Below are 25,862 nucleotides of genomic sequence, written 5' to 3'. Positions count from 1 at the left end.
TAGCTTTGAGTCTGTGATGTTCCAGAAAGGTTTCTGTTTTGTATTGATGTTACACCTTGGGAATTCTTGTGCCTCTACAAATATATGTTATATAATCTCAACTGGTCCCTCACTGCAGCAAGGCAGTCCTTTTAAGCCTCCATAATTGTCTCACCACTCTACTTGCTAGAGCAACTATAACTCTTTCAAACATTTTCATTCCTCCTCAAGTCTCCCATGACATCCCTCTTCCCACCCTCTTAGCTAAGGACCTTGACTCATACTTCACAAAAAAAGTAGACAATTTCCTCTTCATGTCATATAACTCAAATATCATTCCCCATTATATCCTTTACCAATATCACATCAAAAGGTAGTCCTCCTCAGCAAGGGAAACTCATGAACATGCACCCTTGATCTCATCCCCTCTTGTCCTCTCCAACACCTCTATCTTCCCCACTTTATTTCTCTCTAATCTTTTATCTCTCAGTATCTACTGTCTCCTTTCCTATAACCTCCACCCTTGCGGGGGTGGGGTGGAGGAACTTAACTTGATCCAATAATCTTCCCATTAGCTATCTTCCTTTAACTCTCCTCCCATTCCTTTTTAAATGTTTTTTTTCATTTTATTTGTTTTCAGTGTTCTAAATACATCTTAGATTTTTTCCCCCTCCTTATCCCCAACCCTCTTACCTCCCCTCTCCCTCCCTGAGATGGCATACAATTTTATATAGGTTCTACACATACATTTCTATTACATACATTTTCACCTTAGTCATGGTACATAGAAGAATTATAATGAATGGGAGAAATCATAAAACAAACCAAAACATCATACAAAAAAAAAACGATCTGCTTCATTCTGCAATTCATTTCCATAATTCTTTCTCTGGATGTGGAAGGCATTTTGCCTTAAGAGACCACTGGGAATTTTTTAAGTCCTTGCGTTACAATGAAGTACTGAGTCTACCAGAAAAATTTCTCACATACTGTGGTTGTTGCTGTGCACAAAGTTCTCCTGGGTCTGCTCCTTTCACCCAGCATCAGTTCATATAAGTCTTTCTAGGTCTCTCTGAAGTCTTCCTGTTCATCATTTCTTATAGCACAATAGTTTTCCATTACATTCATACACCACAATTTATTTAGCCATTCCCCAATTGATTGGCATCCCCCTGATTTTCAGTTTTTGGCCACTACAAAGAGAGCTGCTATAAATATTTTTGTACATATGGGACCTTTTCCCATTTTTATGACCACTTGAGGATACAGTGCAAGAAATGGTATTGCTGGGTCAAAGGGTATGCACATTTTTGTAGCTCTTTGGGCATAGTTTCAAATTGCTCTCCAGAATGGTTGGATAAGCTCACAGCTCCAACAACAATGAACTAGTGTTCCAACTCGCTCACATTTTCTGTAGCATTTATCATCTTCCTATCATCTGATAGGTGTGAGGTGGTCCCTCAGAGTTGTTTTGATTTGCATCTCTCTACTCAATAGTGATTTAGAGCATTTTTCATATGACTATAGATAGCTTTAATTTCTTCCTCTGAAAACTGCTTGTTTATATCCTTTGACGATTTAGCAATTGGGGAATGACTTGCATTCTTGTACATTTGACTCAGTTCTCTTTATATTTTAGAAATGAGGCCTTCATCACAGACACTAGTTGAAAAAATTCTTTCCCAGTTTTCTGCTTCCCTCCTAATCTTGGTTGCATTGGGTTTGGTTGTGCAAAAACTTTTCAGTTTAATGTAACCACAATTATCCATTTTGCATTTCATAATGTTCTCTGTCTCTTGTTCAGTCAAAACTTCTTCCCGTCTCCATAAATCTGATAAATACACTATTCTTTGCTCCACTAATTTGTTTATAGTATCAATCTTTATACCTAGATCATGTACCCATTTGGATTTTATTCTTGTGTACAGTGTCAGGCATTGGTCTATGCCAAGTTTCTGCCACATTGTTATCCAGTTTTCCCAGCAATTTTTGTCAGACAGTGAGTTCTTATCCCAGAAGCTGGGGTCCTTGGGTGTATCAAACAGTAGATTGTTATATTTGCTGATTACTGTGTCTTGAGTACCAAACTTATTCCACTGGTCTGCCTTTCTGTTTTTTAGCCAGTACCAAGTGGTTTTGATAATTACTGCTTTATAATACAATTTGAGATCTGGTAGAGCTAGGCCACCTTCCTTAGCATTTCTTTTCATTAACTCCCTTGATATTCTGGACCTTTTGTTCTTCCAGATGAAATTTGATATCTTATTTTCCTTGCTCTAGAAAATAATTATCTGATAGTTTGATTGGTATGGCACTGATTAAGTAAATTAATTTAGGTTTTCCTCCCATTCTTAAACTAAAGCCTTCTACACTAGGCTCCTCTAGTTCCTCTCTCAGTGACTTCTAAATACATGACAATCTGGTTTCTGACCTCATTCAACTCCCCAGGTACATCTTCATAGCCAAATATAATGACCTTTTTTCAATCCTCATCATTACTGAACTCTCTTCAGACTTTGACACAATCATTCTCTTCCCTCCTCACCATAGTTTTTGTGACATTACTCACTCCTGGTTCCTCTCTAACCATCTGATCCACTCCTTCTCAGGTTTTGCTGCTGGTCCTTCAACCCTATCACATCCACAAATCTTAGGTGTCCCCCAAAGTGTTGTCCTGGATCCTTCTCTCTTCTCCCTCTTTACAATCTCACTTGGTGATCTCATCAACTCCCATGGGTTTAATTAATTCTTTACCGATGACTTCCAGATGCACATATGTAATATTCTTAGTCTTTTGTCTCACATCACCAATTGCCTTTTAGACATCTCAAATTAGATATCCCATAGATACCACACAAAATCAACATGTCCTAAACTGAACTCATTATCTTTCTTCCCCAAACCTCCCCTTTTCCCAGCTACCCTATTATTCTCCAAGACAATACCACTTTTCCAATCACCCAGGCTCAAAACTTCAGTACCATCTTCAACTCCTCATACTCCACATACCCAGTCTGTGGTTAAGTCTTACAATTTTGACATTCATAATATCTTGTATATGGATTACCTTCTTTTCACTCATAGTTGGCATACTATTGCACATTTTCATCAAATTCATGCCTGAACTGCTACAATAACCTTCTGGTTGGTCTTCCTTCCTCAAGCTCTCTTCACTCCAGTCCATATTCTATATAACCTCAAAGATGCTATTCCTAAAATGCAGATTTGAATGGGTCACATCCTTACTAAATAAATTCCATTGGCTCACTATTACCTCTATGATCAAATATAAAATGCTATGTTTTACATTTAAGGCACTTTACAATCTGGTCACTTCCTCCCTTTCTGGTCTTATAAAACTTTCCTCTCCACTCCAGGCAGTAAGATCTAGATGGTCTTCTTGCTATCGCAAACACATGAGACAGTATCTCCTAATACCATGTCTCTTCATCACCTGTTCCCCATATAGAATTCTCTCCCTCTTTGCCTCTATCTCCTGGCATCCTTCAAGGCTCTACTCAAATTCAAATTTCAGCAAGATTCCTCTTTCTGGTCTTCCACCCCAGCGCTAGTGTCTTTCCATTGAGATTACCTTCTATTTACCTCCCATGCATACTCCTTTTACATAGTCATCTCCTTTGAGTTTTGAGTCTCTTGAGAGTAGGAAATCACCTTTTTGTATTTCTTTGTATTTTTTAGTGCTTAAAACCGTGCTTAGCAGATATGAAGATTTAATAAATGCTTGTCAAATGATTAAATACTGAGGTCACACTAAGTTAGAAGGAGCATATATAAGTACATACACGTTCTGATGACTGCAGGAACTTAGTATCATAGGATTTAGAGACACACATGTCATTATAGCTTGTTTAGTCCAAACTCATAGCATTGAGCCTCAGGGCTGTAAAATAAATTTCCCAAGGTCATACAGGCAGGCAGGAAGTCCGACAAGAGTTGGACTTCAATGGATGTCTTTCAGCTACAAATTCAGAGGTCTTTCTGCTATGCCATGATAACTAGTTCAAGAATCTCATGAATAGTTTTGTCTCTGTTCATTCAAGACTACTAGAGCTCACCCTTAAGTATTCAAGGACCATGATCAATATTTATTGGTTAATCAAAATCGGCTTCATGGTTTTCTCCTCTATCCCTTGCTTGCTTGGGTCATTCACACAGTGTCTAGCATTTCCATTAGAATGATGGCAATTAGAGTCAATGCATTGTCTCCTTTTTTTTTGAAAGAGCTTTGATAAGAAAAAGAGAGTTAAAATCCATAACTTGAAATAGAGCTTAAATTATAAGCTATCGTTATTCTCTCTTACTCTGGGGAAAAAAAAGAGTTCAAGGATCTTTTAATAGTCCACTTCTAAAAGGAAAATTTCATCAAGATTAATGGATCAACAGAGTCAGTTTGAGTGGATTCCTGTTCCTAGAAGACAAAATTTCATTTTATTTTCATAGAACTTTATTTAACATATCCTCCCCTCACTTGTAAGTGGTACTTTCATACAAAAAACAACTGTCATCTTATTCCATCCTCCTTGTACCACTAAAGGCCCCACTCAACTACCACATAATCTACTGAGAACAAATATTTAGAAACTCTTGGAGAATCAGTAGGTTCAGAACTCAAAGAGAGGAAAACTGGAAAAAGCAGGCTGAGGTGGGGGAACAGTCAGACATGGTCTCTTAAACATATTTTACCAACTTCTGATTATTTCCCTGACCCCAAGCAAAGACTAAACTTGGTTACTAAATGCTGATCTTGATTGCACTATTAGAATTCCATAAATTAGTGGATGATTTGTGCTAACAAGCCTCCTTTTGTGAATCACGAATACTCCTGCTTGGATTGGATCAGCCATTCACATGTTAATATTACTTAGTTTGATTCAAGTCATCATCTATTAAGGGTTTGTTATATGCTGTGAGATTGTTTCCTCATAATCTGTGGTTGTTTGAGAGTAATTTTCAAAGATTCTCAACCTGGGGTCTGAGAGCTTATTTTTGTTAATAGTGATAACTGTATTTCATAATAATAGGTTTCCTTTGTAATCTCATGAATTTCATTTTATGAATTTAAAAAATTATTCTGAGAAGGGGTCCATAGATTTTACCTGGCTACAAAGGGGTCTGTGACACATAGAAAGAATAAGAACCCTTTTTTTTAGAGCATGGGGTACTCTGCGAGGAGAGGCAAGAGAGAATTCTTTTGGATAGTTCCATATATCTTGTCCCCTTCTCTATTAAATGTAAGGTACTCTTCAAATCTTAAAAGTGCCACACAAATATTAATAACAATAACTAGCTACTTATAGAGAGCTTTAAGGTTATTTGATCTTTACTATAAGCTTGGGAGGTAGACACTATGATTATTCTTATTTTACACATGAAGAAATTGAGTCAAACTTGCCCAAAGTCCATCTAATTTAGTAAGTCTTTGTGACTGGATTTGGGGTCAGATCTTCCTGGCCTTCGATCCAATGTTCTACCCACTGGGCTACTTAGTAAATGTGAGTTATAAACATCATTGAGCTATATAACATTTAGATATGATAGCCATTATCATTATGGATGCTAGTATTCTTTTCTTATGGCTATGCTGCAAGTGCCTTAAGAATATAGAGGAAGGCTGATTTCATCTTTGCCTCCCAAGCACTTAGAACATGGTGCCTTGAGAACAGTGTGTACCTCATAAATACTTGTTGAATTGAAAAGAATTTCCTAAGATAGGTAAAACTCAAACATGCAATAAAAGTCAATAGTAACAAATGGGAATTTCAGTATAGCTTCAAAACACTCTTTCAGAAGGATATTTTTTTTCAATATTATATCAAAGTAACTGCAAATGCTACAGAGTGATGAGGGCGTATAATAGTGCATACATGCTAGGTAAGCTAAATCTACCTCTTTCAAAATTGATTTCCCTATATTTCAATACCATCAAATGACAGGGTAGCAGTGAATATTCTAAGAAAGATGCATTTTTCAGTATAGTATTCAGTATAGTGGGACCCATAATAGGTCCCACTTAGCTCTTTCAAAATTTGAGTGGATTTTCCCGGACAAATTTATCCTAAAGCAGCTATGGTTTAAGTGAAATAAAATGTGCCAGCACCCTAAATTCTACCTTTTATTCTGCTAATGATTTTAAGTGAACAAGCGATCCTTTCTAAACTCAGCCCAACAGTTCTTAATGTTTCATGGATAAAAAAAATCACAGAAAGACATGCTATCACTAAAGCATATTTGCAAGTTTAATTATAGTCAATTATATAAATATTTTTAAATTAAAATATTGTTTTTCTGGTTTATTAATACTTGCAAGAGACTCTAAAATTCCTAAAAATGATTTTTACAAAAATAATACTTTACATTGGGGGTAATCAGTCTTTAAACAAAATGTTCTTCTTATACTGATTAGTGTGACAGTACACAATAGTACCTATATTTTTTTTTTGTCTTTTTGTATATTTTGTTTTTGTTTTGTCTTCATGGAAACATTTATGAGTAATTTTCATTAAGGATGAAGATATGCTACGATTCAATCTTTGACTGAAGCTATACAAAGCAAGAAACCTCAACAAACACTTATTGAAATATACTTTTATCCAGAGTCATAACTAGGGTGTAGAAAGCAGGGTTTTGTCCTGGGAACCTTGTAGGGGAGAAGAAATTTTGCTCCCTGACAGTTTTCCGTCTGTCCCAACTTTCATTACACCACCTTAAAGAGTTTCACTCTTCTCATAGGACCTGTTTTCCTCCACTATCATGTCTCCTACAAAGTGGGCAGGCTAGGAGTCAACTGTGCCACAGGTATTAGGGCATTGATCTCTCTTACCACAAATGTAACCAACTGCTTCAATCTTCACTCACTGCTTCCGTCAAGCCCTGGAATTCTTCATTATGGTTCTGCTTATATCAAGGTCTCCTATATTTCAATAATAATTGTTATTTAAGTTTTGTAGCTATCAAAAGGGTTTAAGCCCTCTCACATTGTGAGGAATATAGTTGTTTAATACATTCTTAAAACTAAGAGTGAGAAACTTTCTAAATTTGTATTTAATATATATGGTGATGGAGAAATAATAAATTCCCTTTTCTATATTTGGTATTCACCTATAAACATAAAAAAATCTTATTTCTTCTCAGGTCAGAAGGAAGTTTGAATAGCAAACAGCATAAACATAGCAAGTTCCTTAGAAATTCTTCAAAAATCATTTAATATTTAACATGATGGTTCCTGACTAGCACAGATGGATAACGGTACAAACTTTCTTGTGGTTGGGAAGTTTGAGTTTACTTTCCAATAAGGTACTCCAAAAGCATAGCACAGCTATGACAGCCATGTAAAAGAGTTCAGTAACCCAAATTCAAAATATGGCTTTTTTTTTTAAATTTCTCTTCTCGTGCTTTCTGTATCCTAGAAGGATCGCTTTCTAACTCCTTTCCTCATCCCTCCCTCCCTTCCCTTGCCACAGCTACTTTGAGTCCATTCCTGTTTCTCAAAGTGGACCCTTTGACTTAAAAGGTCTATGGATCCTTCTAGTCATATAACTTCTACTGTGTGCATCAATTCTATATCCACAGGGAGATAAGGTGACCAAAATTCTTGGTGGGTCAGAGATGATATTATATGTTTATATAGATATACAGAGACATTCTTGTCCTTCTTATACTGACAAAATGCGATTTTCCCAACATACTCCCTTCCAGTGGTCTTTTTTTAAAAAATCTATATCCTCATTCTTGTTGCTATAATATCTCATTTCTCTTTTAAAAATCTGACCTCATTTGACATTCTAGGAGATTTGGGAAATGAACGTCCGTAGAATGTTCTCTTTATGCTAAATGGACTACCCAGATGTCAATCATGGTGCCTCTAATGGTTTCTGAAACATGATCAGTTCAATCACTCAACAACACTTATTGAAACTTGGTAATGAAGAAGAATAAAGAGGAGACAGGGAAGGACAAAAGGAAGAGGAGGAGGAAGAGGGAAAAACGGAGCAGGAGGAAATAAAGAAGGAAATGAAGGAGGAGAAGATTTTTAAAAGATATGTGAGAAGCTATAGCAACATGAGAGAGGATACTGATATGAAAAGATAAAAAAAACCACTGGGAGGTAGTATGTTGGAAGAATCATGTTTTGTCAGTATAAGAATATTATAAAATGTTTTGTGTGTGTGTGTGTGCATGTGTGTGTGATAGTATCACTAGTCCATTAGGAATTATCATCTGCTGATCTCCATGTGGATATAGAGTAGATGCACACAGTGGAAGTTATATGACTAGAAGGATCCCAAGGCTCCTTTCAGAGAAAGGAATTCACTCAAAGTAGTTGCAGCAAGGGGAGGCAGGGATGAAGTAGTGCTATTACCATGTCCATTTTACTCATGAACAAAACTGAGGCAAACAGGTTGGGTGTCTTGCTCAAAGTTACACAGTTAATAAGTCTCTGAGGTTATATTTGAACTCAGGTCTTCCTGACTGAGTCCTATGCTTGATCTAGGTATAAGACAAGACCTCTGTCTGAGAGGTTGTGACAGAACTTTTACAATGCTTCCTTATGACTCTTCTTATTTCCAGACCCTCCTCTTTCGAGTCCATCCTCAAGCAAGCTGACAAAGTAATCTTCCTAAACTGTAGACCCTGCTGTATCAGTCCTCTGACTGTATATCTTTAGTTGTGAATAGTACCAAGGATAAAGTACCAACTCTTCAACTTGGCATTTCAAGCCTTTCACAGTTTGACTCCAACTTCCTTTCCCAGATAACATTTCACTTGACTCGCACAGAATCATAGCCATATCTCATACTCTACATTCCAGCCAAACCAACATATTTACTGTTCCCCATGTCAGTATTCCATCTCTGTGTCTTTGCCTAGGCGTTTTCCCATGCCTGGAAAACAATGTACCACCTTTCCCCATCCTTTACCTCTACCTCTTAGAATTCTTAGCTTTGCTGACCAGTCATCTCAGGTACCACTTTCTCCAAAGACTTTCCTCATCACTATTTGTTATTGCTTTCTCTCTCCTCCAAGTATCTAGTATTTTCTCATCAATGTATGTATACTATTTCCCTTAGAATGCAAAACTTCCTAAGGGCAAGGTTAATTTTTGTTTGTGTTTATATTTCTCCAGTCTCCAGTACTAGAATTAGAGATCGTCCTATTCTTTTATTTTAAAGATAAGCAAACTAAAACCCCCAAAGGTTAAAGGACCTTCTTATTTGTGGAAATTTAAAATAAGTCATGGTGTCATAAATAAATCTGTCTATATGGATTTTCCCCCTCTCCCCAGCATTTACCTGTGGCAGACTTACCTATTTTTGCTAGTATCAGTGCCCCCATAGATGACATACCCCTTAGTTAAGTATCTCAGGCATGTACCCAACATGCATCATTCTAATGAAGCATCCTTACAGGTACTCTGTGGGTATTTAGAGAGTCCAGAGGATGATGGTTCCACCTACACTTACAGGGTTTTGAACTGCAGGCTTAACCACCTTTAGGCTTTAGTTTCAGAATAAACAGCATAGATAGAATTCTAGCCTATGTCCTCAGATACCAAATCTAATGCTCATCCTTTCACACTTTTCAGAATGAGTTTCAGGCTCACTACTGTAACCCAGATAAGCGATTTGCTTTTATTTTGTCAAATGCTCTTGCATGGTCACTATTTTAACTGTTAGTTCAGTTATCTTTGCCTCAGCAGAATTTCTCCTTTTAAAACAAGCACCTAGTTGGAGTTTTTTTTTAAAAATTTTCTTCCTATAAGTATGAATTCTGCATATTGCCAATGGCTATCTGACTTTTACTATTTATAGAGGAGAACTCAGCATAATGAAATGTAGTTCATTGACACCGATAGGCAACCAATTGCATACCTCTGAACTGTCATCACAAAAGAAGGCTTCCCAGATTCAACATCAAAAGGAAACACATCTAAACTTTAAAATAAGAAAGCTTAGAATTGGATATTTTAAGTAATATAAGGTGACAAGAAATACTTTTAAACTTATTTAAAGAAAAAAAAGGAATGTCCTAATGTATTCACCTTCAAGAATCTCATAATCTAATCAAAGCCTCCAAGGAACAGAACCTGATTCATTGTACAAATGTCTAAGGACACTATGGGAAAGCTGTAACATCCAAAATATGCAGTGATATAATAAATCTTGCCTGAGATAGTACACACTCAAATGTTTTTTAAATACCAATATCTTTGAGAAACTGAGGAAAGAGAGAGTACAGCAGGAAAGCATATCATTTACTATCTACCTGTGCACAACGAAACAGAAATTCCAAAATTCAACTAAGTCCACAAGCCAGAAATGTTAATAGTAAGTTAAGAGTAAGCACTGTGTTACTCTTAAAACATTTCCTGTGAAATCAATCCTACTAAACTGACCAAAAGACATACACAATTTCTTTACTAAATCTGTCACCCATAATCATTATCCAATTAGATCCAATTTAGAATAGAGCCCAGGCTGACAAATAGGCTTTCTCTAGCTGCTACTTATAAGCAGACATAGAGATGGACTGCTGACAAAACTCTTCAGTTTTTACCTGCCTTCATGACTTATGATCACCAATCACTTAATGAGAGATTTAAGAAATAATGGGGCTATGAAAGGCTGTGTGATATTGCAGAAAGGAGAGATCTAAGGTCAAGCTTTTCCTTTGACAGTTACTGCGTGACCATAGACAAGTCACTTAACTTTTGAGCTTCAGTTTCCTTACCTATAAATTTAGGATAATAAAATCTCAAGTACTCAGCCATAGCTAATCCATAAAGGTTTATAATATAAAAACATAGCAGCAAAAAATTTTAAAAATGATTTATCTACAGAACAAATCTTAAAGATATTCCAGGCTAATTCTATTTATTTTACAGATGGGGAAATGGTGGACCAGAGAGAAGAAATAATTTGCCAAAGGTCATCTAGGTAGCAGAACGTGGATGTGAATTCAAGACACAGGTTCATAGGTCTAATGCTAAAGAGGACCTCAGAGGTCATCTCATCCATCAGCTCCTTTTACAGTTAAGGAAACCAGGATCCAGACAGGTAACTTGTCACAGGTCACACAGGCAGATACAATTAGAGGTTGGATTTGAATTCATGTGCTCTGATACCAAATCTAGTGCTCTTTTGCAGCTAGGTGGTGCAGTGCCTAGAGCAGCAGTACAGGAGTCAGGAGGACCTGAGTTCAAATCTCACCCCAGACACTTGACATTCACTAGCTGTGTGACATTGGGCAAGTCACTTAACCCTAATTGCCTCATCCTGGGTCATTGCCAGTCATCCTGATGAATATCTGGTCACTGGATTTAGATGGCTCTGGAGGAGAAGTGAGGCTGGTTACCTGCACAGCACTCCCTCACTCAAAGCAAAGTCAAGTGCAAGTCATGTCATTATTTCTCTGATGGCATGGTCTTCTTTGGCAAGTAAGGACAAACACATACCACATCCCACTCAGAGGACTGTGATGAAGATCAAATGAGACAATATATGCAAAGTACTCTAAGGTTTACAAAGTGCTATACAAATAAATCATTCCACGAGATCCATTTTTACTGTAACTGATCATTGTATCTACAAAAATTTATAGTCTCATTTAAATGTGACAGTCTCCTAGACTTTGAAGTAATTTTGAAATACATTGGTTCTGAGCGTTTGATCACTTTCATATCAATGAAGAAAATGGAAGCATTATAATGGATTAATAAACCTTAAGAGAGTTGGAAAGGTTCATGGGATCTAAATTCTCTTCCCACTAGTTCAGATCACAATTTACTCGCAAACTCTAATGTACTGGAGACATTCCTCTGATTCTTTTGACAAGTTGTGAATGCCAGAGGGTCAAGCTGTTTATGTGTTATCCCTCAGTTTAACAATACAGATAACTTCAAGTCCTTTATAACACTTTTCACATGCAAATCATTTTTGGTAATATGTCGCTGTTCATTAATACTCAACATTCATCCTCTCATCATACTGAGAGTTGCTTGTAACTTTGATTTTTCTGGAATCATGATATTCTGAGATTTCTTGCCATAGAGTGTCATGGACCAAACACTGGCACTAATAAGAAAGATGGGCTTTCACAGCAGAAATCAGCTTAAAAAATCACTGAAACCACAGCAAGATAGTGGGGCTTGGCACTGGAGATCATGAAGGATGCACTAGCTTGAAATAATCCATCAGCAATCTATGCTTTGTGTGCTCTTTGAGATCTTTAAGGGTTTCAGAGAATGGGAGCATAGCAAAGGCAAGTTGGCATTTGACCTTGAGACTGCTTAGTAGGATACAAGTCACTCCACAAACATGCATGCATGGAACCTCTCATTTTTTTTCTCTATTGCACATAATTGCCCATGTGCATGGTTGCCAACACACATGTGTGCCATTGGCAGCGCAAAATTGAAAATAAGGTTACTAATAAATTACTTGAATAGTTGAAGTAGCAAAGTTAAACGTGCAAATTTGATGATCACTTGTAAATACTGCAGAACAACTGGCTTCCCTCCAATCCAGTTCCCAACACGTAGCCAGTCTTGGTCCAGCCCTCAGTGGATAGGTCAAACAGAAAAGAGGAAGGTTCCCTACCAGTTCATGAATCCCATGCATCATGAGAATTGTCACTGGAGGTACACTAGGGCATAAAGGTAACCAGAGAATTCTGAAAAGTTTTGTTCAGTCTGAGGACCCTGAGGCTACCTTAGAACATATCATACTAGGCATGTCATTCCTGGAATCAGCTATCACCAACAGGAAGTCAAGCAGGGAAGGACTTATGTCCTATACCCCAAAACTCAGGAGATATTTTCATGAGATCAGTTCAGACTTCAGTAAATCATAGCTGGGTTAGTACTCCAATATAGGTCCTACATGAAGAATCCTTTTCAGCTTCACAAATACAGAAAGTGATTGCATTATTCTTAGGTTTTCAAAAAGTTCTGCTATGTATGGATCCTACGAATAATGGTTTAAACTGAAATGTTTACCAGTAGATTGGAATACCCTAGAAACCCCATGATTGGCATATCAATTAATAAGCCCTCCAAATTATCCTGCAGACTGGCCTTGAAGTATATTTCTACATTAATACTAAACATTGCACATCTCCTTCTCAGTTGTTCTAATTGTCTGAAACATTCTACCATATATATTAGAGGTAAGAGATAGGCTAAACTGTACCTTCTGTTTATACCAGAATATGCACAGATTTTGTTATTTCCACTAAAATATCACTTACCTAAGTAGATAGAAATAAAAATATAATTATTACCCATTGCCCAAAGAACTTGGTATTAAATGCTATCCCAATACTCATGTCACAGTGACCTGTTCCACTATGAAAGTATTTTAAATGACTTATTATAAATTGAACATTGAACATCAATGAAACTAATGAAATATATTTTTAACTATTTACACACTACATTATTAATTTCAAAGCCTAAAGTATTATAAAAAAAACTCCAAACATTTCCATCCTACCTTCAATGCTTTGTCCATTCTCTTTCATTTTCATCTCATGATATTGGTGAGGCTGTATTCTTTTATTTTGCTACATTATTTCCAAAAGGACTTTCAAGAGTTCTTTATATTCCTCATTTTTGCCTTATTTGCATGCAGTTTTAATTGCATTATAGTATTTCATTACATCAATTTAACATAATTTATTTAACCATTCCATTATTGTTGGACATTTATGTGGCTTTCAGGTTTTCCCCTTGCAATTTTGAAATAGGATAGTTTCTTTTTAAATTAATTGTTTCTGATTACAATTTCAGGACACAGTCTTGAACAATGGAGCTGTTGGGTCAAAATGCATAATTATTTTCTAACTTGAATTGTGTATAACCAGATTGTTCTCCATAGCAAATTCTACAAATTTATAATTTTACCTGTTGGGTGTGTGACTGTATCTAAAAGTTATTTTAATTTGATTTTCTTTAGTTACTTCTAATGGAAAATCTTTTCTTTTTAATTTGATTTTTTATTTTTCCCCCAGCATGTAAAAACAATTTTTAACATTTGTTTCTTAAAACTTTGAGTTCAGAGGAAATGAATGTTGAAAACTAAAAATAAATAAATTTTTAAAAAAAGAAAAGAAATTTTGAGTTCAGAATTCTCTCCCTCCTTCTCCTCTACCCTCACTGAGAAGACAAGCAATTTTATAGAGGTTATACATGTGCAAAACATATTTCTATATTAGTCATGTTATAAAAGGAAATATAGACCCTCTCCCCCCCAAAAAAAATTAGGAAGCTTTAAAAAAGTATGATTCAATGTGCATTGACTCTATCAATTTTTTCCTCTAGAGCTGGAAAGCATTTTTCAGCATAAGACCTTAGGAAATGTCTTAAATCACTGTATTGCTGAGATTACCTAAATTATTCATCGTTGATCATCATATAGCATTTCTATTACTGTGTATACTGTACTCCTGGTTCTGCTCACTTTGCATCGGTTCATGTAAGTCTTTCCAGATTTTTTTCAGAGAGCATCTTGCTCATCACTTTTTATAGCACAATAGTATTCCATCACAATCATATATCACAACTTAGTCAGCCATTCTCCTATTGATGGGCATTCCCCCAATTTTCAATTCTTTGCCACCAATAAAAAAAATAAGATGCTATATATATTTTTTTGTACATATAGGTCCCTTTTATTTTTTATCACTTTGGGATACAGATCTAGTAGTGGTATTGCTGGGTCAAAAAGTGTGAGTGGTTCTATAGCCCTTTGGACGTAGTTCTAAATTGCTCTACAGAATGGCTGGATCAGTTCATAACTCCACCAACATTGTCTCAGTTTTCTCATATTCCCTCCAACATTTGTCGTTTCCTTTTTCTGTCACATTAGCCAATCTAATATGTATGGGATGGTACTTCAAAGTTGTTTTGATTTGCATTTCTCGAATAAATAGTGATTTAGTGCATTTTTCATATGCCTATAGATAGATTTGATTACTTCATCTGAAAACTGTCTGTTCATGTCCTTTGATCATCTAATGGGAAATCTTGATTTCTGAACATCACCTAACTCAATGTTTCCTAACCTTTTAAAGTATAAGGACTCTATGTTTAATACTAAAAATTTTCAAGAATCTCACATAATACTATTTATACTATTTGGTATCTAGTGACTAAGAAAAATACATGATGGTAAAAACAGTATCAGGAATTTGATACTGCTTTTAAGTGAATCTAAATTTTGTTATTCACACATTGTTTGTGTGTATTTGAAAAATAGCTCTGTATGAGACATGTTATTCGTTCTGCCTCAAAGCCATAATTAGCAATACATTCATAAGGCAAATTCTGTTATGGGATCAAGCAGATGTACAGAGGACAATCAGTACAGAGGACAATGTTATCAGGCAGATAACATTGACTAGGAAACTCAAGGGAGAAACACAGTGCCAGAAAGTTGGGGGAAAAGGAAAAATGGAGGGAGCAGAAACAATGGTAAGGCAGGAGAGAGGTGAGGACTTCATGGCAGAAAGTGCCATGACTTTGTCCATGGAAAAGCGTTGAACCCCTCCCCCTTACCTCATCCTAGTTACAGAAATGTACCATCTATAGAAAGAATATTTACTTATTTATTCTGCTAAAGGATGTAATAATTTGTAGTAACTGTGGTTCTCCAATCACAAGTTACACAACATTTGGAAAACATCTATCCAGAGTATACTTTCTTAACAGGCAACTAGCTGGATGCTCCATGAGCCAAGCAGGAGACATAGTCCTTCTAAACTAGAAAACCTACCTGGATAATCATTGCAACCTGAGCAGCATTCAAGTTTCCTTTTCTCATTGGCTAGTTAGAGTTGTACAACCATAAACTATATGATTACAATTGCTACTACACCTAAGGGAAGCCAGTATAAATTATGACTTGTATAATCCCACCTAAATATTTCAGGGAAGTAAATCAAGAAAGAATTAGAATTAGAATTTCTGATCAGCCTCTTGGGGGTAGGGAGCACTTGGCCGGCAAGGATCTCCAACTTTACTCTCAGATGTAAGGAGGATCTAAGAGTTGGGGTAAGATTATAAATTCATAGCATTTAGAACTGGAAAGAAACTCAAAGGACAGCAAGGGCAAGCAACTACTTCATTTGATCCACAGAGTCAGTACTCTGCAGCCTCATTCAACCAAGTACAGAAATGAGTCCTTGGAGTGACACTTCAAAGGAAATATGCTTGATGAGTCTTGGTGACTATATGTAAAGAATATGGTACAATCTGTCGTAGCAAAACAGCACATAAAAATCAATTCTTTAATTTTATACATGAGGAGATGGATGGATCAATTGACTCCTTTAAGATCACAGAATTAATAAGCAACAGTCAGGAATCAAACCCAGATTTTCTGATTTCAAATTCATTATTCTGTTTCCTAGGCCATGATGCAAGAGTTAACAACTCTCCTAGAGATTGGTTTAATGAAAAAGGATAAACCTCTGCCCCAGCAAGACAGGAAACCTTAAAGACTCCCACCCCTTAGTCCTACCACTAGCACCCAGTGCATAAAAAAGATTGCAGAGAGAACATGGGGGATGCCTGGAGTTACCAACTAGAGCAACACATACAATACAGCAGTACTGGCAGTGAAATACACCAGGGAACATTCGAATACATCTGCTTGCTCTTCAGACCTTAAAGCCACCTCCTAGAGGCAAAAGAGCAGATCCCCTGGGGCAATATCTTTTCTAGAAGATGCATTATGCAGGGACTTTAAGTAGTAAAAAAGCAATATTCCTTGTGAGACTATGATTCACTTGTCAGATAGGGTATTATGTTACAGGAATTTTCTTTGCCTTAGAAAACAAAAGACTTTTCTTCTGATATAACTATTGTGACTGGGAAGGTGGGAACAAGTTTGTTTTTTTAACTCCCTTCTGTGTGTAGATAGCATGAAATGTGATCCTCACAACCATCTTATGCAGTGAGTGCTATTATTATAGCCAAAATGTTGCGGAAACTGAGGCGGGGATTAAGTGACTTTCCAGGGTCACACAACTAGGAAGCATCTGAGGTTGGACTTGAATCTAGGTATTTCTGACTCCATACCCAGCTCTCCATGTTAACAGACTGACCACTGGAGAGATTTCTCCAAGTTTCTAGATGGGCTTGGAGCTAAGTGAGATGGAGAATCCCACAAATATAATACCTGCTACACCACAGGCATCTTTGACACAAGGTATATATACTCCTCCATACATGAGAGCAGAGTTTTATCAGTTATGGTATAAAACAGAGCAGTCCTGACAAGTTGAAAAGACCATCTGAGAGTATCACTTGACCACGCCATCAGAGATGGTAAAAGCCACACTAGCACTGCATTTTCTGGATTCAAGCTCATGCCACATGCAATTGGTGGGAGTAGCCCTGAGAAGCCAGTCTCCCCATTCTCAGAAAAGAAAGTAACCAAAATCCGCAAAACCATCATTGTTAGGGCAAAACACCAAATCTGAGGGTGCAGAGAAATGGTATCTCTACAGGAGACAGTATGATGGAAAGAACACTAAACTGAGACCAGGAGACCCAGGCTGTGTTCAAGCTGTGAATGACTTTGAAAAACTCAATTTTCTAAGCCTCAGTTTCTTTGCTTTGTAAAATAAGTTGAATGAACTACTTGCTTTTAGTTCAGATGGTCTATGAGTATTGCCATAGGCTCCAGATTTAGAGCTAGCAGTGGGTGGGGAAAGGCAGGACCAGAAGGTCCTAAAGAATAAAGTGACTTGTGTGAGATCATTCAACTGGGAAATGCCACAGAGTCAGATTCAAAGTTAAGTCTCTTAACCCCAAAACCGCTGACTTTTCTTCTATTTAACATGGCCTCTCAACTTATTTAATGTTTTTCACTCCACTGTGTGTACGTATGCTCAATATGTATATCTATATGTACTATGTATGTGTGCACATGTACACAAGTATTAAATATCTAAATAATAGTTATACATGTATATATGCATGCATGTGTATCTGTGTACATGTGGAAATACACACACTTGATATTCACAGAGGATTAGACTGGGAGGAGACAGGACTGAGTGATCCAGTCAGATGACCCTAGTATCTATGAAGGTTTTTGAATCCCACCAACTGCTCCCTCCTATAAAGGCAATTCCCTAAGAAATATTCCTTTATTCTGGGAACAATCAAGAATCAATGGCTCCAAATGTTTAAATTACACAAAGAAATAGGACAGGAGCATAGAACAGCAAGAGGGAGCACAGTTATTTGCAGTTGTGCTAATTTTATATCTTAATCAAATTCTGTCATACTAATGGACTCTCTCTCATCTCAAGTATACAAGGTTTACGTAGCTAATTAAGAAAAATTACAGTGAATATCATCCCTTCCCCCTCCTACCCCTTTGGGACCCCAAAGAAAAAGGAAAGGAATAAATAAAAATCTAACCAAGCAGTTTTTAAAAAATCAAAAGCTGTCCATTGGTGGTAGAAACTTTCATTGTGATATTTTCTCCACAAAGCCTATTGAAAGACAGTTTTAACATCTAGTAAATAAGTCATATTAATAATTGTTCTAAGTATGCATTGCATTTAACAAAAATAAATAAAAGTTGCACTGAAAGTATCCTGCCTTTATCTACCACCCAAAACAACATTGTAAGGCAGGATCCATTTATTCAATGAGCTCCCTCAATATAGAGTTTTGCCCTACGGGGACACTACATAAATGCAAATATTCACTTTAACTCTCACATATATTTAACTCTCACACAGATAAGTAAACTGCATCTCTTTTCAACTTCAGAAATAGAGTTCATTGAGCTTCTGCCTTAGTTTGTCACATCTTTCCCTTGAAATACACATCATCAAGCTAGCCATTTATACGCAAGTAGGATATTTTCTCTCATTGAAAAGGGTAACTGTCAGGTGGTTTAGAAAGCTTTGAAACAAGAGTCAATTAATAGCCACACATCAGACAGGTAGGACTATGTGACTGTAAATGAACAAGAAGGGATTCATTTTATCACTAAAAACAGTATTCCAGAGAAGGAAGGAACATGGGAGATATTCTAGTCGAGTCACTGGGCTGCAAAGAAGTTAAGGGACAGTCGAGAAGCTAGTCATCAGCATAGACAGGAGTAAAACCCAGGCCTTTTGGTTTCTTGTTCAATGATTTTTCCACATTATACCAGGCTGCTTTACCACCTACAGCTTTCCGTTGTTTTCACCTGTACCAAAGATACCAAAGGTCCTCTGGGCATGTCATGTAGGGAATGTTTGTCTTGTCATGCAGGAGGTAAATTTGTTAGTCCCATCTCTTACTTCTTAAGGAATCTCTGATGCTGCAAAAGGGATGCTGAATTAAACAGACGTTTTCTTTCTTAGAGGGGGAAAAAAGATTTTCATTTTACACATATGGTGTCCCTGGTGTTTTAAAAGGCAAATGCTAACCGGGCACTTAAAAATAGACCATTGGCTTATTAGGGTGTATTGTAAAGCCCAGATTATCCCTTCCTTTTCCTCCCTGCCCCCACTAGAAAACCTTATTTCGGCCCCAGCTCAGGGCTGTGTGCCTATGAATAATCCTTACTAGGCAAGTCTCTGCAGCTGTGATTCCCAGGTTAATTGTAGTGGATGTGTCCAGTTCAAGCCTGCATGTGAGTGTGTGCAGTATGCCCAATGTCTGTGCCTTGGCCTCAACCACTTGGCTAGCGTTCGCCTGGGTGACAGCGACCCATTCCTTTGGAAGTGCTCAAGTAAACCCGGGGAGAGCAACGCCAATAATCCACGAAATCCATCTCCCAGACCTTGATTACTCTTAATTTAGTCATTTCGGATGTCGCAGAGAAATTCCCTCCCACAGCATCACGTTTGTTCGGAAAAGATTTAGATCTTTTCCATTCCCAAAGCTAGTCTCCACGCGGCCTCTTTGAAACGCCCCTCATTTCTCCCAAGTGCGGAGCATGCCCAACACAAATGGAAGCGGCTGCTCAGGGAGTTGGGAAGGGTGTAACGCAAACCATAACACATTTGGCGTCTTGTGGTAGACAGGCAAACAGGTATACACACTCCTCTTCCTCTTCTCCAGTCCGAAGGCCCCCAGACACACACACACACACACACACACACACACACACACACACACACACACACACACACACACACACACAGAGCCTTCTTTGCTCCAGGCACAGGAGAAAGTCCCGAAGAGCTATAAATAAATAGCAGCTCCAAGGGTTAACGCGAAAGGAGTTTGTGGTGGAGGCTGCCCCAGCAGCAGTAGCAGCATCTGCCACCGCCTCGCTGGGCCCGGTCCCCGGGATGCTGCAGAGCTAAGGAAATATTTCTCGCGTTCTTGGGCAGGTGGAAAGTTGGAAGCCGTGTTAAGTTGCAGGCTCTGAACTGCGTGAAGGCAGAAGGATGCGGGAGTAAGCGCAAGTGAGGTAGAGGAAAGAAATACTGGGACAGGAAGAATAGGGCAAGGACATCTCCCAGAAATTCACGTTGCCCCTGGAGGTCTCAGTTTCCTGATGTGTAAAAATAAATAAATAAATAAGGTTTTGCACTAAATGACCTCTAACGTTCCTTCCAATTCTAAAACTCAGATCCTGCGATCCCTGGACCAGGTTTTCGGAGTTTCGCTTAGCTCTCCAATCCCCCTAGACGCCTCCGGGAGCCCCCTCCTCTCGCCAGCTCTCATGACCTCACCCAGCCTGTTTTCCCGGTATATTTCCCTTTTGGGAGTTTAACCTGCTAATACTCGGCAGTCCTTGCTCCTCTGACCTGTCAGGACAAAGTAGGGTCAGTGGGCTTTGTGGAAATCTTGCCTAAACTCCGATGGTCCCTTGACTCCATGCACCCTGGTGGAGCCAGGTACCCAACCTCCCCAAGCCTTTGGGTGGCCTGCGGTCTCTGTAAAGAAGCCTTCGATGCAAACGCGCAATAGCCGGACTAGGATCCAGCTGCAAAGGGTAGGCGCACACAGGTATACACGTCCTAAAGCTGCCGCGCGGGCAGACACGAGACCGCTCCAGGGGTGGAACACACCTACACACTTACACACATAGTCACTCTCCTTTACCGCCGCCCCTTGATGTGTGTACACACGCGCACACGAGTCCCTTGTCCTGAGTCCACACACACACACACACACACACACACACACACACACACACGACCCTGTCTTCTAAACAGGCTCCCTTCTCTGTACCCTACAGTAGGACCCAGGCGTCCATTCCCTTCCAATGACTGGAGAGAAAAGGGAGAGGGAAGGAAGAATTGGGGAAGCAAGGGGGAAAGCAGGGAGTCTGGGGAACTTGGGGAGCCATGGACTCACCGTTCTCCAGAGTCGGTGTCTTTTGGCAGTCACTGAAGTGGCAGTGACTATGAGGTGGGAGACGGACACCACTATCCCAAAGATGATGGCTAGCAGGCTCCGCACAGGCAGCAGGGAATAGGAAACGAAGGTGACCAGCATGAGTTGCCACATTCCCTGCTCTGGGGAGGTGGGAGGCTCGATGCCGTAGGCCCCCAGTGAAAAAGGGCAGCAGAGAAAGGCGAAGGTGAAACTGAAAAGCAGTGTGAGTTTGACGATTTGCTGGAGCTGGGTGACCTGTAGGTACTTGACATTGGTAACGATGAAGAGGGAGAGGAAGATGATGCAATGCACGGGGTGCGAGCCCTTGGAGATGGTCAGGTTGGGGCCGGACATGAGCTCCCCCAGGGCCAGGGTACCCGTCAGGACGATGAGTACTGCCAGCGCCTTGAGCGTTGAGGTCTGTTCCAGTTTCAGGTTGTAATTCCGGAAAAGGGACTCGAGCTCCTTGCAGTCGAACTCGTCCTCACACGCTATGGCCTCCAGAAACACCGGGGAGCCCCCCGGAGGGGCGCAACCGCAAGGGGGACACTTCCTTCTCTTCGTTTTGACTTTCCGAAACGGTGTTTCCTCCATGTCAGTGCCATGCATAAACCCCAGGGAAGAGATGCTCCGAGGGCCCCTCCTCCCCCGTTCCTCTCCAGCTCATAGAGGGGCTCCCAGGGCGCCTCCGAGGTAGGAGCCGCTGCCAAAGCCGCCGCCGCCGCCGCCGCCTCTCCAAGAACCAAGCACTAGGGCTACAGAGTCACCCCTTGTCTCCCCTGGACTCAAAGGATAACAAGCTCCCGGTGATCCCCCACACCATCCAAAGAGCCGGAATCGAGCAAAGCCAGACGGAAAAAAAGTCATGCAGAGGCGAGAGATGGGGTAGCTTAGTCGGAGCTAACCTAGCCTGCCCCCTATCCTCTCCTCTGCTCTCCTCTCTGCTTGCGGAGGAATAGGAGCGCGTCCGGGAGCATTCCGAGCAGCGGGCTGCGCGCTAACGGTGGTGGCAAGGCTAAAGTCTGAGCGTCAGGGGGCAGAAAGGGCGAGGGCTGAGAAATGGACAGCGGGAGGAGCGAGGACGGGGAAGAAGCGGGGACAGGAAGAGGAGGACAGAGGAAAGGAGCTAGGGAGAGCGAAGCAGGGAGACAGGGTGATCCCCTTCCTTCCTACGTTCAAGAGCATTTCTCTGGGGCGCCGACTGGCCTGCGCCTGCGCACTGGCTGCTTGAGAACCCAGACACGTCTCCCCAATCCGAGCAGATTGAAAAGAAGAAAACACAGATCTGACAACAGGACCACGCTGGAGTCCGTTTTAGGCTCCCATCTCCATGCTCTCCTCCTTCTCCCCCTCTTCCTCCTCTTTCACCTACTCCTGGCTACACATACTGGGCTGCTAACCCCCCGATCCCCTCGCCCCCCCATTCTCCAGCTCCCTCGCTTTCCACTTTAGCATTTGCACAAACGGAGCAGCTCTGCACCTACAGTAAATAGTCTTGTGCGTCTCATAACCGATAAAGGGAAGGAAGCCAGCCAAATGCCCCTTGCGTGGTGCGGGTCTCTAAAGCCATCCCGTCAGAGCAGGACAGTGCAAAAACTACCCCCCCTCCTCCCATCCCAGTCAAATCAAGCTCATTTACTCAGGAGGCTAGACCTTCAAGGAATTTCATTCCCCTGGACATAGAGGGGTGGCGGAAATCAGTGGTGCAAGTGTTTGGTGGGGGGTAAGAGGGAAGTGGAGGGACTAAAAATGAAGGTGGTTCTCCTAGTTCACCCAAAGTACGGAACCTGGGAAGAGTGAGGGAAATGCAGGGAGAAGGAGGCGCAGAGACAGGAAAAGACAGAACACCATAAATCATACTTTTCGGAGGTGAGGGGGACAAGATCTCCCCTAACAGATACTCCGTAGGGCAGAAGAAAGGTTATTGTGGTGTTAGCTTCTCTGAGAAACAACAAAGATTAAACTCGTGGGTCCAAAGACTATCCAAAAGAGAAGACAAATGCAAAAGATCCTTGACTGTGATAATGTACTGAGGCCCGGGAAGAAGCCAGAGCCAGCTAAGTCCCAGTGGTCTCACCTTAGAGAACGGATCAGGTAGTGGATACCAGTGGTAGGTGCAGTGCATGAAGTGTGCCTCCTTTGAGCCTGTGAAGAGTGAGAGGAAAGAAAGAAAGGAGATGCTTCATTTAATGATAAAAAGTATTATAATGAATTCCACACACTTCAGGGTTCTTTCTCTCTACACATCCCCTAGCTTCTTAGACCTCATTATCTGTCTCAACTATCAGATCAGAAAGAGGATTATTTGAATAGGGCAACAAATCAGTCCCCCAAAGACATCATGTCCACTAAAAGAAAAGCCAACATAAATTATGACCTAATAGTGAGTTATTTTATGGTCAGATTGGTGACTATATGTTTTAAGAACTTGAGTTTCATTGCAGTTTTTTTTTTTTTCTGGGAGAGAAGACTACCTATATCTCATTAAGGTCTGGCCATATCTACAATATTATTCTTTCATGGTCTAATTTTATATACATCCATCCCTAAATGTTAACTATATGGAAGAATATTTCCTCATTATTTTGTTTTATAACTGCATTCTTTATTAAATCAGAAAATATATTACTCTAGCCTAATTACTTTTGTAAAAGTAAGGCTAAAAACATTCAAACTTATGTTTAAAACACAAAGATGAAAAGGGTGTATAAAAATTAATGTGCCAAAAAAACCCTCAAAAAGCCATATATTTTATTCCAATTTAATTCAACAAATGTTTATTAAGAGCTTATCACATGAAAGACAATGAGAAGCTAGGGATGCAAATGCTATATATAATAGATATCTGTATATATCTATATCTATATGTGTGTATGTGTAGGTATATATAAAATCTCTGCTCTCATAAAATATATTTATTTACCCCCCTACTCCCCTACTCCAGAGGTCTTATAAATAAGATAGGGTTAATTGCTTCAGCAGGATTTTTCTATGCATAATTATGCCTTTAATTCAACCAAAGATTGATTAAGTTTGTTCAAGGCCTTGGGCCTACAGAGGTAAAAAATAAAAATGTAATAATTCCTGCCCTTGAGGAATTTGCCTTCTCTTTGGGGGTCTTGAATTAAAAAGTATAGTAAGTAAACAGTAGGTGTCCAGATTAGGACTACATTTGAAATTTGGTAAATCTGGCTTTTGTAGGTTCCAGGCAAGAGCCAAAAGATTTTGCCAATTCATTTTGGGCAATTTGGTTCTTTTTCTTTAAAGTATAAAGCCTTTAGAATGCAATTACATACAACAATTAAGATTTTACATTGTTGAATTCCCTGTCCATGAGAATACACACCCAGTGCCTGAAGTCAGTAAATGTTGAATAACAACAACCATTAAGAGTCAAAAACAAACATGCTATATACGTGATCACAACAAGTGTGTTCTGCTTTGCTGGGGAAACCATCTGTTCTTGCTATCAAAGATTAAACAAATATAAAAGCACTAATATCATTGTTAATTGCATTATGGCATACATTGCCAGCAACAACAATTAAATTTGGCTTCCTTCTTGTAACTACAACATACATGTTCCTTTTGCTTAAAAAAAAATCAATCAGCAGCATAATCTGGGCATATAAATTTAGAAGAGTTAGGAAACCATAATCCCTTATCAACATGAATAAACAAAGCTGTGTGCTTTCTTTAATAAATTAAAGTAATAACAGTATAACCCATAAACACATCTTAGCCTTAGAGATTTGTTTCAGTTATTAAATCTTTTGAAGTGAAGTAAATGTATCAATCTAGTTATTCTGGACGTGTATCTAGATAACCATTGAAAATTAATCTAATATGGAAAAGGTAGTCCATTGTAAAGAAAACTTTTGTTGATTTTTTTGTTGCCTGGCGCCCACACACACACACACACACACACACACACACACACACACAGTAAGTGCTTAACTTAGTTTTGTTGAATTGAATTCAATGAGCTTTTTTCTGTGAATAAATAGTTAAGGTTGTCTTTTTGACTGGTGAGTTGTTAGTTCAATTTTCTGTAATATCTTATGAAAAAATTTTCTTTGGGAAGAGAAGTACTGGTTGAGAATAAATTGAATTAAGAATTGTTCATACAATCACTCACCAGCAGGCACTGTGGCCCCCTAGGGAGAGTAACTGACTGAGAGTCAGGAGACTTTAGTCAGAAACCCCTATCAGACATTGATAAGGTTTTATCAGGAGCAAATCACTTAATCTCTCTGGGACTCAGTTTCCTTGTGTGTTGTGGGACTCACCAGATGTTTTCTGAGGCTACATTCAGTTTTAATTTATGATCCTTTTATCTGATAAAAAAACTCAGGATAATAATACTAGCACCACCTTCTTCACAGGACTGAGGTGAAGAAAGTGCTTCACATAAGGTGCTACAGAAATGTAAGTCCTTATTACAGGAGAAGCAGAATGGACCTGTAGCCCTCTGCAGCTATGTAGTCCATAGAGATAATGATGAATCTAAGGTGATAAGCCC

At 39.1% G+C, this 25,862-nt stretch overlaps 1 protein-coding gene across 2 annotated transcripts in view; it reads right to left on the bottom strand.

The window, feature by feature from the left end:
* The window catches only part of ADCY1 (adenylate cyclase 1), a 362,236-nt gene extending 339,696 nt beyond the window's left edge, over positions 1 to 22,540 (bottom strand). For both annotated transcript variants that reach the window (XM_072598102.1, XM_072598103.1), the window contains exon 1: positions 21,320 to 22,540. In XM_072598102.1, the coding sequence (XP_072454203.1) occupies positions 21,320 to 21,949 (630 nt within the window). In that variant the 5' untranslated portion in view covers positions 21,950 to 22,540. The remainder of the gene's footprint in view (positions 1 to 21,319) is intronic.
* Between the last annotated feature and the right edge of the window lie 3,322 nt (positions 22,541 to 25,862).

This window comes from Notamacropus eugenii, chromosome 3, assembly GCF_028372415.1.
Source record: "Notamacropus eugenii isolate mMacEug1 chromosome 3, mMacEug1.pri_v2, whole genome shotgun sequence".
NCBI classification, from domain to species: domain Eukaryota; kingdom Metazoa; phylum Chordata; class Mammalia; order Diprotodontia; family Macropodidae; genus Notamacropus; species Notamacropus eugenii.
Note: the sequence above shows the minus strand (reverse complement) of the source record. Positions and strands in the feature narration are given on the sequence as shown.